The sequence below is a fragment of the Phycodurus eques genome, chromosome 7, assembly GCF_024500275.1.
Source record: "Phycodurus eques isolate BA_2022a chromosome 7, UOR_Pequ_1.1, whole genome shotgun sequence".
Lineage (NCBI taxonomy): Eukaryota > Metazoa > Chordata > Actinopteri > Syngnathiformes > Syngnathidae > Phycodurus > Phycodurus eques.
This window is the reverse complement of record NC_084531.1, coordinates 25433205-25449155: the sequence shown is the minus strand read 5'-3', so window position 1 is coordinate 25449155 and position 15951 is coordinate 25433205. Positions and strand designations below refer to the sequence as shown.

General features: G+C 39.4%; 1 protein-coding gene across 2 annotated transcripts in view; it reads right to left on the bottom strand.

Moving 5' to 3' along the window:
- Positions 1 to 15334, bottom strand: part of LOC133404865 (rap1 GTPase-activating protein 2-like) — a 79671-nt gene extending 64337 nt beyond the window's left edge. Inside the window, exons 1-2 of one of the 2 annotated variants that reach the window (XM_061681317.1) lie at positions 5760 to 6011; positions 4185 to 4220 (exon numbers count right to left, since the gene is read on the bottom strand). In XM_061681317.1, coding sequence (XP_061537301.1) covers positions 4185 to 4220; positions 5760 to 5803 — 80 coding nt within the window. In that variant the 5' untranslated portion in view covers positions 5804 to 6011. Of the gene's footprint in view, positions 1 to 4184; positions 4221 to 5759; positions 6012 to 15260 lie in introns of those variants that run through there. The other variant, XM_061681324.1, reaches the window with a different exon arrangement.
- Between the last annotated feature and the right edge of the window lie 617 nt (positions 15335 to 15951).

Below are 15951 nucleotides of genomic sequence, written 5' to 3'. Positions count from 1 at the left end.
GTGAAGACTTTGGTTTATGGAGTCGGAGGACCACAGTCGCAAGTCCTGCAATGCACAACAGTGAAAAGAAAAATGGCACCTTCGTTGTTTAAGAGATGTTAACCTGGTTCTGTCGAGATGAGCAAGGCTCAATAGGTGTGGCACTCTTTACTTTCCACTTTGACATCTTTTCTTTGTGTTGTGCCATACAAAATACACAACTGAGTGACAGTTGAATTTCCCCTTGAGAAATTATAATCCGTTTGAATTCATAATAATTGGAAAAAAAAACTAATCACCTCAATACAAAACAAAACATGATTAATGATATGTGCTGCCTTTCTAACTGTATAAATCCCTTCTGCTCTGTCACTCCAAACATGACTAATTGGATGACTAAAGGCAATACAAAATCCCAATTGTACAAATGTACAACCTAATGAGATAGTGATTGATGCATTAAGCATCAAATTCCAACATGACAGGAAGGATGACGTGCAGCTTCTATACGGTTTCCCTGATAGATCGCATGTTGCAAGAAAATTGTCACATTTGAGTGAGATGAGATCCCCAATTCTTCCTGATCAGGTAGTACAGCTTCATCTGTCAAATCCACATAAGTTCCCACAATGCTTCCCGTGTATGTTTTTTGACTGACAAAAAAGGTCCAAACCGCAAGCAGAACAAGTTAATCAAAGGTCATCAGAAGAATCTCCCCCACAGCAAAACCTCTCTTGAGCCCTTAACAGAGGCACTTGTTGTTTCATGGAAGATTAGAAAAAAAAAACAACTAAATCATCCATCCGTATATATTACCATCTAACCCGGGTCATGTTCGATGAAAATCATCGTTTAACAAGTGCACATCAAAATAAGATACTGTAACGTTTTACAAGCCTAAACTGCATATATGACGTCTGCAAAAATGTTTACTTTTTATGGGTTTACATGGCATATTACCTTTACTTCAGATTCAAGGTGCCTTATGCATTGGGCAACAGTTTTTAAGTGCAAAACTAGATCACATGTTTTTAAACAGAAGGTCCATATTCTGTGAGCATATACACAATTTGCAATGGATAATGCCAAACATTTTGCAAGAGAGCAATTTACTGTTGAGCGGGTTTTCAAATAAGCACTCATAAAAACCAATGCACAGTCATCAGAAGGCCAAATAATATTAAAAAATAAAAACGTATATGTAAAGAAGAAAAAAAAAAAAGAGTCAGCTAGCAGTTACTCACCATAGCTTGCGAGGCATCATCACACAATATTAGAATGGCGATCTGATGAAACCTCCCCGTGTTTCATCCCTTCTCTCCTTTAATCCCTACTTGCAATATTCATCAGCACTACTCCAAGACAAAAGCCACAAAGAGATGCATGTCTTTGCTAATGCACACAGTTAGATGCCACATGCACGCATAATTGACTATACAGCTACTGTATTAATGAGGGTGGACCCTCCACCCGAAGGTGGAGGGTTGTTCTCTTTGTGGTAGAGCAGCCGGGATTAATAATAGCAAGAGGAGGGATGGAACAGAAAGCACACCGTGATCTCTTTTACGTGTGGCTTATTATATATATATGTCTCGTAGTTATCACACGATATAAACATGCCCTTCATAAATATACACAATAAAAATAAAAAATACACATTCGTAGTCCTATCTGGGTGGTAACCTACAATTTATTTGATGCTCTCTCTGCTCTCTATGCTCCCTTTTCCTAATCAAACGGCTAGATCAAAAGCGTGCGTGCTCACGCACGCACACACACACACACACACACGCACACACACACACAATTCAAGCGAACGTCACGACTCACTCTTTCATATTCTGAGCCACTACAGACCCCACTGTCAAACGACACCTGGCCAGGGAGTGAACCAGTGAGGGAGACAGGCGTGTGTGTGTGTGTGTATGTGTGTGTGTGTGTGTGTCTATCCATGACATCATGCTTAAACGCTTAAACCCCACAATAGTAAACATTTGATCTGAAATAAATGATGATGCACCAACCACTTAGATATTCATACCAGTAAAACTACAGTAATCTTACCTATTTCTGTCACCGCATGTTGTTTGTACAGTATTTGATTTTGGTATAAAATGCCAAACCATTTTTGGACACATCTCGTTGGATTCATTTTACATATGCTGTGATTTCAATAAACCAGAAATGCGCAATATTGGAAAGGTTAGAGCAAAAAAAAAAAAAAAAACAACAACAACTCAGTATTATCATTATTCTATATCAGTTTCAATTCCAATTTGTCTATCATTGTAAATGTTACCAATTACAGCGAAAACACAAATGATTTTTGATAATTAGAAAAATTCTAATTTTCCATCGCATTTAACGTAGCTCAACAGAACGTGCTCCTGCTCACATCACCTGTTTGCCAAGCGATTACTTGGCAGATTCCATAAGACTCAGTTATTACTAACTCGTAGGCCAATAAGAAATGGCACGTCAGTCACACAAACTAGGGGCTGTCGGCGCTGTGACACGTCAAACAGACACACATTACAGCAAGTTACTGATTAGAAACAAGTGGCAATTTCAAGAGAGGTTTCAATCACACACACCAAAAAATCAACAACTTTGGATGAGCCATCACTGTCAACGACACATCAGCTTTGTATTGATATATATGGTATATGTTTCAAATGGCATTTTAGAATCATTAAAGTGTGACTATGAAATATAGCTCGACAAATCAATGTCCCTCGGGGATATTTGCTGTGTGGTAATTTGTGTCCTGCGGTTGTATATTTTGAACCCTCTCATTAATAACACATTAAAATCCTGGTAACGTCAGTGATTCACTGATAATAAGTCTCCCCGTATGTGGCAAAGATAGCAGGAATAAATACATTTTGTTGCTCCTGTTGTTATTTTATATGTACAACTGAGTCTAGTGAGTCAGGTTTGAAGTAGTCTTGGAGAAGCTGATTTATGGCACAAATAGCAAATAGATGACACACATAGTTTAGCAACAAGGCTGAGTCAGAGAGGGATACAGTCAGAGTCTGTTCTGTGTATGTGCAAACATACTGGGACAAGCAGTCTGGACACTGATAAAATGAATATGGATACATGGATAGAGACAAAAACACACGCAACCTCCACCTGTCCCCTGCTACGCAACTGCTATTGTTGGGTTTTTGAAGTTGAATTGCAGAAGAGACAAGAGGTGCTTCTCACGCACAATATCCACAAAGAACATTCAATGAAGCATGCTGCTGTCGAGTCAATTGCCACACTTGCTTGCTAAGTAGATGGTAAATCTACATTATCCACAGCCATAACAGTGACATGATGACATGTAATAAAACATCCAGATGTGCAAGTTAATCAAAACAATAAACATACAACCTAATGAGAGAGCGATCTATCCATAAGTTATTAAACTGTCGTATATTAATGATAAGTCACATTGCAGATTGCAAGAAAATTGACATATCCGAGTGATGTTACAACAATGGATGCAGTATGCGGAAAGCTGCTTTTTAATGATGCCTCACACGTACGCTTCTGACTGACAAGATCCAAACAACAAACAGAATAAGTTGCTCAAAAGACACCAGAAGAATCTAGCCTCAAGCCGAACCTCTCATGAGACCTGATCAGGCGCTTGTTGTTTTTCTGATGTACACCACAAAGACACTATGATGTCCTACAATGAGTTTATAATGAAAAAATGTGTTTTCATTTTGAAAGGATCTCAAATGACTGACCCATTATCTGATCTCACACCAGCCTAAAGCAAATTGATTATTGAGGCAAAAGTTGTGTTATCCAGCCTTGGAAAATATTGTAATACACTGCAATGTCTTAATCTCTACAATCTAATCTTTATCATTTCCAGTTCAGTTCAAAAGTCTTAGTCCACCGCGAACTGTTGTTTTAATGAGCCTCATGATCCCACCGGAAAACTGATATTCACAACACTTTGTATAGGAAGAGCATATGAACAAAGGAAAACCCGATTAAATGTTGGTGATCATCTGGTGCAGACTGATTTATTGATACAGTATCCACCGTTTGAGTTACTATGGCATCAGCTGTCCGCCCCCAGAATCGTAATACCCAAAAATTGAATGGTAGCCAAAGACTTGTTGCATGTTACTGTAATTAGCCTAGTTTGAGGTAATCACAATGCTGTGGCTATTTCAGGTCACTTTAGAGACACTCACCGGGCTTTCAACGCTGACAAAGTAGACTTGTCAATCCTGTAGAGAAATGTGAGAGAAAGAAAGTTAATGATCACGATTTACTCTAAATTCCCTCAAAAGCAGCAGTTCTGTTCTTCCCTTTTAGTGCTTTTTGTGGACAAATGGAGACGAGAGACAAAGACCTTGATTATTAAAGAGTTAGAGATGGAGATGTATAACTTGGTTTTTGCGTCACAGTGTTTTCCTAAGGGTGCTAAGGGTGCTTTGCAAACGCCACTCAGCGTCAAATGATTCCAATTTTACTTGCGCCTGATCCGCATGTTCCACTGTAGTCATTGGATTGGAAACCACCACAAGCTACCAAGATCAGATCTGGTGTCTCAGTGATGGTAAGGACTCTATGTGCTTGGATCAGCACATGTTTTAGCAAAAAGTTTTGTTGTCTTTCTTCTTGGAAGCATTTATGACACAAATTCTTAAATCCTATTAATTTGGATGTATAATCGTGTGGAACGGTGTGCAATCTATCTTATGCAGCGACACGTTTATTTCGTTAGTCTTGTTCTTTACCATGTTATTTTATGCTCTCCATGATTTATGCTCTCCATGAGCAAACATGAAGCTATATATATATATATATATATATATATATATATATATAATTTTAAAAAAATAAAAAAATAAAAAATAATAATTTTTCCCCAAAATGTTTTAATTTATTTGGTTATATATATTTTTTTTCGGGGTGGGGGGGTCAAACCGAATCCGATACCGCTTATTGGTGGGCATTCTCCACTTATTCAAGAAAATAACATTTTGTTTTGTTTTCCAATGCAATTATAATGGCTGTCAATTTCCCAGGGATTTTCGCTATTCACGGTACGGCCCAGTCCCTGTCCCCTGCGCAAAGTGGGGGCCCACTATATAGTGACTTGTGGGACACCATGTACATTTTTTATATATTGTAGCTGTGTTGAAAAATCGCTATATCACAACTTTCATGTCAAAGGTAACAAGGCAATTAGTTTTTCAGGATTTTGAGATGGCCTACGGTCCTTTGTCCCAAGAGAATAGATCCGGGCCTGCACTGAGCAGAAGGTGAAACAAATCTCCACATTCAGAACCAAGACAAGCGGAATCTGTACTAAGGTAACCATTTTTAAAGGAGGATACTTATGAGGTATGTCAAACAAATCACATCTTGACACAGAGCATTTTTGTTTCTGGCCGCAAATGTCCCCCGGGCCATTGTTTGGACACTCCCGATCTAACCAGTAAAACAGGAAACCTGACAGTTTAGAGTAATGTCCAACGTGTGTATGCGCCATGCCACAACAGAGATGCAACAATAAAACAGTGTAGAGCAAGCAGAAACAAAAGTGGCTCCTTATTACAAAAGCTCCCTTGAACGGCGACAGCGCAGACTGAAACAGCATGAGACCTCCACCCGCCCTTCCTTCCTTTCAGAAAAAGTCCTGCACCACACACCAAAACTAAAAGCACAACTAATACGTGCATAAAAAGAAAATGTATCGTAAGTACTGTATGTATGTAAAATGCACACATTCATGCAATGAAAAGATAAAGATACAGTACCATCCAAATCCACCAAATGAGACGCTTCTCCTTCTCCTCAGCATTTTTATCCCACTCAACTCCAAAAATGGCACGCTCAGGCTTTATCAGCTGGGAAATTTGGGCTCTGCTGTCAGTCCCTGTCTCTCAGTTTGTCTCTCTTAGCGTCCCCTCTCTTACAGCTCCTTTATCCGGGCTATTCTGTCCACTGGGTCAACCGTCCAGTCAGTTTCCTGAAAGACCGCTTGCTTTGTCACAGGCAGTTACACACAAAGTCTCACTCCCTGAAACATACAGGTGCATAGAGTATACATGGTGGATGGAGGGGAGGGTTAAGGGTGGGGAGGGGCAACAAGAACCCATCTGAGTCTGTGGGTTTAGTCCCCCCCCCCACAATCTTACAGGTCTATTTGAAGCTCTTGAATGATGTGTAGCCACAAAACCATCTGCAAACCACCATTGTAACATCTCGCCTGCGTTATGTGTGCCCCTATAAATTTGTTTTAAAATGACATCAAAAAAATTGTTTTAATAGAAAAATTGGTTTTAAAATGACATAAAAAGGCACACTGCAATGCAAAAACAAGTTATGATGTACCTCAAGTACTTTAGATGAGATGAGTGAGAACACAAATTAAACAAGTACAAAGGGGAACAGTGGTATTCAGTATATATTGTGCACAACCACCCGTGGTGTGAGGAAAAGGGAGTGTACTTCCTGACACCCTTCCTCCTCACGCTGACAGTTCACACAACTCATGAAGCTCAAGCAGTCAAGCACTCTTTACGCACTTCATTCAGTTTGAATCTCTCCGTGCATGCTTACATGGGTGTGGGCTGTGTTGTTTTAGGTCAGTTTCCTCTCAAGTGACACCAATGGGTATCATAAATAACATTTCAAAATGTTTTTTCTTTTTTTTTTTTTTTTTAAATATCTAAAAACCTGAAGGAAAACCTGCATCTTTACAAAATAGTTCATTAATCCATGGCCATAGAGTAATACCAGCAAAGGAAAACATGTTATAATCTTCAATTGTGTCTTTTGTTACCCTAAAGAACTCTAAAAATACATAAATATTAAATATAAGTATTAAGACCATCCACAAGAAATACAGTAACCAGTAATCTATGTACTCCAAGCTTTTTTTGTTTGTTTCTTTTTAACCAAGTACGAATATACATGAACAAGGACTGTTCCCATCATGGGTTGTACTGAAATTTGCCCTCAGCTCATCATTAATAATAAGAGAAATGGAGTCATGATACATTTTTGGTCATTTTTGAGTCAGTATAACGATTGGAAAATTACAGGATTATATGATGCATATATAAGACCTGATAACACAAAAACCATGCACCTCTCTAACCTCTGACAACAGCGATCTTGCATACAACTTTGATTGCGTTCACGTGGCATGCGTGACAAATAAAAACACGAGTGGTTCAGAACAATCCAGTCAATTTTCTTACTTTGTCACAGAAATTATTAACCAGTGGGTGTTATAGTGACTTGGGTTTTGGGAATTTGGGGATAATAAAATTTAGGGTGTTACGTAAATGGTGCAACATGCCAATAACCTGCTGGGAGATAAATGAAGTGGATCAGATGGTGTCTGTAGTGTGAAAATTGATGTTAAACTGACAAGACTTTGTCTCCATCGCTTAGTTTTACAGCTCTATTATGTCGCTGTTTGAATATTCTAATTGAACCTCAATATCAACCAACTGAAGATGCATAATCTCAGACGTGGATAAAGAATATCGATCTTACAACCGTTGGGTGAAGTCAAACAGTCCAATTTAATTCAAATGAACTCATTAAATGAAAGCAAACATTGCCCTAATGATGCGTTTACATGAATAAAAATGGTAGTGGTATGGAAGAGAAGTGGTATAGAACATGGATGTATACAGTATGTGTGTGTATATATTTAAGTATATAGTATCTTAAATGAGCATTACAATTGTTGTGCGTGTAGCATGGTGCACTGCCTTCAAGTGGCTAGATATAAAAATGCAAGTGAAGATTTTTTGAGTTGTTTCTACTACACGTAAATGGTGATTATATCATGCATAATGCAACCTTACAGAGACGAATCTATTTCACCGTTTTTCTATATTGAGCATATCGTTGTTCCTTGCAGGCTCCTGAAAGGATGAAAATCTATGGCTCGCCAGAGTTGACGGAAACTGTTATTATATCAATGTGTTATCGATCGCTAAGCAATCATGAAGATAACGACATGCCACAAACGGGACCAAGTCATTGCTTTGCAACTCCCGAGTCAAGTGTCAAGTCTTTAGCCTCAAGTGTCGAGTCAAGTCGCCAGTCCTACACTTTGAGTTTTGAGTCCTTTCAAGTCATTTTATCAACAAAATAAAAATATATTTTTGTCTATTCTGTATATTTATATTCGTACATACATCATATATATTTTAAAATCCATAGTTATCAATACAAATTTGATGAACAATTTAATGGAAACCTGACACGAAAACTAGGAGCTGATCAAAATTTTTGCACTATCAAAGTAAATCGTCAAAGGGGGCTTCAAAACCGATTGATAGTAGGTTTCCAGTTATTCTATGAAAATGCTATGCTATGACATACATTTTCCTCACTTTATTTCTGAAATGACAAACAGACCTGTCACAAATAAGAATTTGCATCAAATAGTGCAGCTTTTAGTAATCGAGTATTCAACTAACAATTCTATGGAAATAATCAAGTATAACAATAAAATCTATTTTTTGCTTGGTTAAGGAGCAATTATGAATGCACACGAGAAAATGAGACATTTCACTTACTAATGAAAGACCAAATGGTTTCCTCTTTTAGATAATCCACAGTATTTTTCTTAAATTCACATTGTGCAAATAGCAGGAAACTTCATTTTCTTTTGCTTTTTGCTTTTGCTTTTGGTTTGCATGGTAGAGTTTTAAGTTGTACTTACGGATGTAGCGTTGAACTGTCTACAAACATTTCTAGTGAGGCAATTTCAAACACAAATATATATATATATATGTATATAGATTTACGTTTAAACTTGCCATTTCTTGTATCTAAAACATAAGGCATTCATTTAAAAAAGAGGAACACAAGAAGTTTGTCCTTTTGTTATAAAGGTAAATTTTTCTCCAACGGTGGTATCTCAGTCAGAACACTAGGGGCCACTATGTAAAAATATTACATCAAAAAGAGGCGAAGAAAAGGACACCAAGAAGAATATCGTTTCACGTCGAATACGTGCTGTGTGCTGATCGACTGGTAAATAAAGTGAATAAAAATAGAAATACAGTACAAGAGCGATTCTTTAGAACACGAAACTGACAAAAGGCTGACTGGCTAATAGTTCAGTCACATTCCTCTCATTTCAGGCAACAACAACAACAAAAAAGGTTGACAGCTCTTTTCAATCTTTTTTCGCCACTCACTACTCCTTTTCTACTTTTCTTTTTTTCATTAGCCTCTCACCCCTACCACGAACCAGTACCTGGTACCATGCAGAGGTTTTTCAGAATGTCTTAGTAACTCATCTCCAGTCTGTAAGAAAATTCAATCATACTACCGTTTCCATTCGCTTTAACCCTGACCTCCGCCTTATCGGAAGCCGCTCTCGATTTCTTTACCCAACTGCCCAGTATGAAGCCACAGCTACTTCGTGGCCAAAATTTTTTATTTTGTGCATTTGTTACATCTTGTTCGTTGCCACACTTATTACGAAGTCAGTGCATTTCAAATTTTTCTTCATATTCATAACGAGCATAATTCCTATATCGCGGAATTGTGTACGTATGCTGTCATTTTATTTTTTTATTTTTTTCATTTTATCATAAGGTGCCACCTACTTGTCATTGTTCTGCTCCTTGATGGGTTTTGGTCAAAGTGACAGTATGACCCCCACGCAAACACAGTACACGCCCATGTACGTGTTCATACAGACTACAACACATACAGTCGCTTCCTACATTCACTGCATGCACTAATGCACATAGCGCTGCACTCACACAAGCTGACATAATCGTTCATGCGGGCACATTAACATGGTATGACAGTGGCAAATAGAGAGAGACAAACACACACACATACAGGCTATTTTTGTTGTTGTTATCTTTACAACCCCAATTCCAATGAAGTTGGGAAATTGTTAAACATAAATAAAAACAGAACACAATGATGTTCAACCTATATTTAATTGAATACACTACAAATACAAGATATTTAATGTTCAAACTGATCAACTTTATTGTTTATAGTAAATAATCATGAACTTTGAATTTTATGGCTGCAACACGTTCCAAAAGAGCTGGGACAGGGTCATGTTTACCACTGTGTTACATCACCTTTTCTTTTAATAAACATTTTAATAAACCCACTGTGTTACCCACTGTGTTACATCACCGTTTCTTTTAATAAACATTCAATAAACGTTTGGGAACTGAGGACACTAATTGTTGAAACTTTGTAGGTGGAATTCTTTCCCATTCTTCCTTGATGTAGTTTCAGCTGTTCAACAGTCCGAGTCTATTCGCATATTTTACGCTTCATAATGCGCCACACATTTTCAATGGGAGACAGGTCTGGACTGCAGGCAGGTCAGTCTCGTACTCTTTTACTACGAAGCCACGCCGTTGTAACACGTGCAGAATGTGGTTTGGCATTGTCTTTCTAAAATAAGCAGGGGCGTCCATGAAAAAGACGTTGCTTGGATGGCAGCATATGTTTCTCCAAAACCTGTATGTACCGTACAGCATTAATGGTGCATGCACAGATGGGTAAATTACCCATGCCATTGGCACTAACACAGCCCCATACCATCACAGATGCTGGCATTTTGAACTTTGCATCCATAACAGTCCGGATGCTTCTTTTCCTCTTTGGCCCGGAGGACACGACGTCCACAATATCCAAAAACAATTTGAAATGTGGACACATCGGTCCGCAGATCACTTTTCCACTTTGCATCAGTCCATCTTAGATGAGCTCGGACCCAGAGAAGCCGGCGGCATTTCTGGATGTTGTTGATAAATGGCTTTTGCTTTGCATTGTCGAGTTTCAAGTTGCACTTACGGATGTAGCGCCGAACTGTATTTACTGACATTGGTTTTCTGAAGTGTTCCTGAGCCCGTGTCGTGATATCCTTTACACATTGATGTCGGTTTTTAATGCAGTGCCGCCTGAGGGATCGAAGGTCACCGGCATTCAATGTTGGTTTTCGGCCTTGCCACATACATGCAGTGATTTCTCCAGATACTCTGAAACTTTTGACGATATTATGGACCGTAGATGATGAAATCCCTAAATTCTTTGCAATTGTACGTTGAGGAACATTGTTCTTAAACTGTTGGACTATTTTCTCACACACTTGTTCACAAAGAGGTGAACCTCGCCCCATCTTTGCTTGTGAATGACTGAGCAATTCAGGGAAGCTCCTTTTATACCCAATCATGGCACCCACCTGTTCCCAATTAGCCTGTTCACCTGTGGGATGTTCCAAACGGGTGTTTGATGAGCATTCATCAACTTTCTCAGTCTTTTTTGCCACCTGTCCCAGCTTTTTTGGAACGTGTTGCAGCCATAAGATTCTAAGTTAATGATTATTTACTAAAAACAATAAAGTTTATCAGTTTGAACATTAAATATCTTGTCTTAGTAGTGTATTCAATTAAATGAACATGCTTTGCAAATCATTGTATTCTGTTTTTATTTATGTTTGACACAACGTCCCAACTTCATTGGAATTGGGGTTGTTGATCAGTGAATACATTTTACATAGTTCCCATTCACTGCAAGAGGTTACAAACATAATGGCAAACTCTCACATGGGCAAACTGCCAACACAGTTTGGCACACATATACGGGCTTAATCAAGTGTACTCAGCGAACAATGCAATTTTCTTAGCACAGCATTTCCAAGATGCACTCTAAATGACTAAAATAAAAACTATCACTAATGTTTCACACTGTCTCGTTCAGAGTGGACGAGGGAAGAGGAAAAGAATGAACTGAAAAACAGACAAATCTGGAATTAAATTGTTTCACATACCTTTTTCACAGTCAGCCCTGTTTGGTGCACCACGGCCTTTAACAGTGGGTCCGTTAAAAATAATCCAATAAGTTCGCATTTACTTTGGTTTCTCTCTCAATTTGGAACAAAAATAAATATAAGTGACGCCCGATGCTTTCTGGGATAGGCTCCAGCACGCCCGCGCCCCTTGTGAGGATAAAGCGGTACAGAAAATGGATGGATGCCTCTTCAGCCCCAGAGCATCAAATCTTCGATTTGTACCCTCAACAGTTGACAAAGCTTTTCATTTGTGCTCTGACAGGGGCCGAATGGGCCTCAACAAACCTTTTCTAGATGTTTTTGCCTATTTCGCACAACTAACCCAAAAACTCAATACCCCTAAATCACACCACTTGAGATGTCTACACGTGTCATACGTGTAGACATCTCATGTCTAAACGTGTCATACCACACTTCCCTAACAATTCTCCAACTAGAATAATGAATGATATTGTATCGTTTGCCCCAAGAGAAAAAGGCACAATTACACACATCTCCAATAAAGCTGTTCATTCCCTTTTTATAATCAAAACCTTAAGGAAACAAGATCTTCAAATACCACTCGAAGATGGGATGTGGTTCAAGGTTCTGGAGGGGGTGCATTCATCATCAGAATCAGAATCAGCGAACACTTTGGAAACATAAAGACATTGACAAAAAAAAAACAGTCACTGAGCAGTAAAGGGTTGCTAGTTATCTGGTAATGCCGGTACATTGTTTTTTTTGGGGTTTTTTTTGACAATTGTGCAAAAAGATGAAGAGTCCTCTAGCACTTAGAGCAGTTCGAATGACTAATATTGCAATGACCCATGTGCAAAGGGCACCGAGACTTCAAGGCGTGTATGCGGTTTAAAGTGACGAGCAGTGCGACACGCCTTGATTGATTGAGGAAAACTATTCGAAAGTTAACTTTTCAAACAAATTTCTACAAATCAGCCCCAAACGCGACATGCGTAAGCTGACGGATGCAATGTTGATGAATTTGCCTTCCTCATCAACCTATTGTGGGACTAATAAAGGTCATTTTATTTTTGAAATATTCATTAATATTAATAATATACTTTTAACCCTATAGGCCCCTGTTCTTTGGTAATGTATACTCCTGTTTCAGACACATTAATTAACTGTTCAAAGTTGGTTACTTTCCCCTGTAACGTGGTTCCAGCCAGAACTAGGTGAAAAATGTAATGTATCACCCAATCACTTATTTCGGTGTTTCGTAACTACATGTCCCGATAGCTTAGCTATTAGCAAGGCTTCGCCGTCTTTCTCCTGTTAATTACTCCTGGTCTTCCCTTTGTTATAACAATACTTGTCAGAAGTGTAGCTTATTCGTTGCCATGGAGGCGATGACTATTGACTTATGCTGCGTTGACGCAGGACGCGAGGCAAACTTTCACCTCGTCTGATTGAAGCATCTCGGTGATCCGATACAGCGCCGTACAGGCCCCAGGCCATCAATAATCTCTGACGCTTTATTTTTTACATAAAAATGAAGACCCAACCGATGGCACGCAAAGACTGGATTTATTTAACCATCTGATTAAAATAAATTGGGTTTTTTTTCATTTAAACTTTTGTTAGCATCCTGGTTGGAGTTGCAAGGGCGTCAAAGGATTAGACAGTTTGCATTAGTCGTGACAGTGTAATATGCTGTCTCTGCAGCTGCAGAGATGCTGAATAAATCAGTGAAAGAATAAATGAGTTTTGATTTCTTCATTCGTATTCCCACTGACGAAAGTAACTGGGACAAATCCTCAATGCTTGCCACCTAAAAGGTTGTGGATTATTCCTTTCTATGTTGAGCTGGAATCAGCATAGTACAGTGCTTTGCAGTATTGCTGACAACACCTGGCATCCAAGCACCAAAGCTCTTGAATGAGCTCTTCAGTGTAGTGTTGCTGTGTCAAGTGTCTTTTCTACGTTCAAGGTAATAAAAATACATTAACAGTATAAGTAGATAAACTTCCACAAATACGCATTGTAATAACAATACATCCATTTTCCTCCGGCGGCTGTGGCTCAGTTAATAGAGCGTGTCGTCCACTGATTGACTGACTGGGTCGGTGGTTCGAATCCCGGCTCTGCGTGTCCACTGTCGAAGTGTCTTTGAGCAAGACACTGAACCCTAAATTGCCTCCAGGTTGACATTGTAAATGAGAAACTGTTCCCCATCGCCTTACCTGGTTAAACAAAGGAAATTAATTATCTGGGTTACAGGGACAGCACGCTGAACATGGAGACTTCCCTGTCTCTGGCCAGCTGAGAAACTTGGTCACACCAGCATGTCCTAAGCCTATCCCGGGAAATCATTCTGGTTGGTCATACCCTGAACACTTCAGAGAGGGATTCGAAGAAACATGCTCAACAATGTCACCTCAACTGTCTCTTCTCTCTTGATTTTAGCATTAATATAAAAAAGTCAAGTTCCAAGAATATCTGTCAAAACTGACACGCTATACAATATGTGCCAGTCGTATTTTACCTCACAAAGAAACAGTGGTAAAATATCAGTGCATATACTGTAATGCGATAAACCTGTCCATCATATTTTACTGCACTGTACCAGTTGTTTTCTGCTATTATCTCAAACACGTAGCCAGAGCTGCAGAATTCGCTGCATCCTGCTGCTCCTTTATGTTCCGCATACAGTAGGGTACACACACCCACAGGCTTGATTTTGGCACACTCGCCATATATATACATATATATATGCGCCATGTATAAGGACACAAGCTTGAAAAAAAATGCCCACACAAGCATGAGAATTCATGCTTGAACTGAGATTTACCTATTAGCTGGCACTCAAGAGTTACAGCAATGCTTGCCAAAAACGACTTCAGTCTAGTCTTCATCGTTAAAATACTAACAGCAATACATTTTCCACTACTTCCATCTTTGGCAGTATTTTCCATCACTACAACTTCAATAAGCGAGCAATATTTTCAGTTAATTGAATCACAATAGGAAGGGACTCTAACCACCCACGCACATATGCAGAATTTTAACTTCATGGTGTCACACACAATCCACACACACGCACACACACACACACACACACACAAACGTGCCATATGGTGTCATAAACCAACACAGAATGTGGCAACCATAACCAGACATTGCAGCGGTACACGGAAGAAAATTTGCATGCCGTCACGCTTCCACTCACACTGTACACACACACACACACACACACACACACACACACAATGGAAATAATCCACGCATCTTTATGGATTAAGGATATTGAGAACATTGAAGTCAAGAAATCCTTCAAATAGATCCCCACTTCACTTGTTTTGGTGCAAATGCTGAGGAGTCGTACAAAGCCAGCAACTCATGCCGCCTCTTGTCTCCATCTGGAGAGTTCTCACACTAATCATAGAAAAACGCCTGCTCTTCCCATCAGTGTTTTGGCTTTCCATTTGCTGCTGTCAGCCAGCCAATGCCTTACCTTGGCTCCCCTGATGATCCTTTGCAAGCTGGGGTGAACATCTTGCAGTCAGTGGACAACGCAACATTAGCAGTGGAGCAGCTGACAGAGCAGGAGAGGTTGAGGGAATGCAGGAGAGAAAGAGGGAGCAAGGGAGTGCGGGGGGGGGGTGGGGGGGGGTGAGGCAATGCACATGGGGGGAAGGGTACAGTGACACAGCGCCGGGTAGGGCAGAATTATGAAAAGTGTGTGTGTGTGAGAGAGAGGGAGAGAGAGAAAAAAAGCAAGCATGAGCGAGATGCTGTTACCATGGAGAGGGATACGCCTAAACTACTTCAAAGCTTTTTGAGACCGAGAAGAAAGAAGCAAGAAGAGAAAGTCAGGCTATAAAAGGACAACTAAGGTTGAAACACTATAACACTATAAATAAGTTCAATACACTTTCATATTTGATTGACAGTCTACAAACAGTCTTTGAAATGAAAATTCAACTCTAAAACGGAAAAGCAGTGTCCCAGCTCGTAGTGTTGTCAACAAAAGAGCGGCCATGTAGAATTCAAGTCCGTCCATTCCATTTTTATGCTATTCAGTGACACAGGGAGTTGCAGCCTGTCCAGGCTAAACTTGGGTGAAAGGCGGACAACACACTGAACTGACTACCAGTCAATCACAGGGCAGGGCGTGAAACACGACACTATCACTGACACTGAAA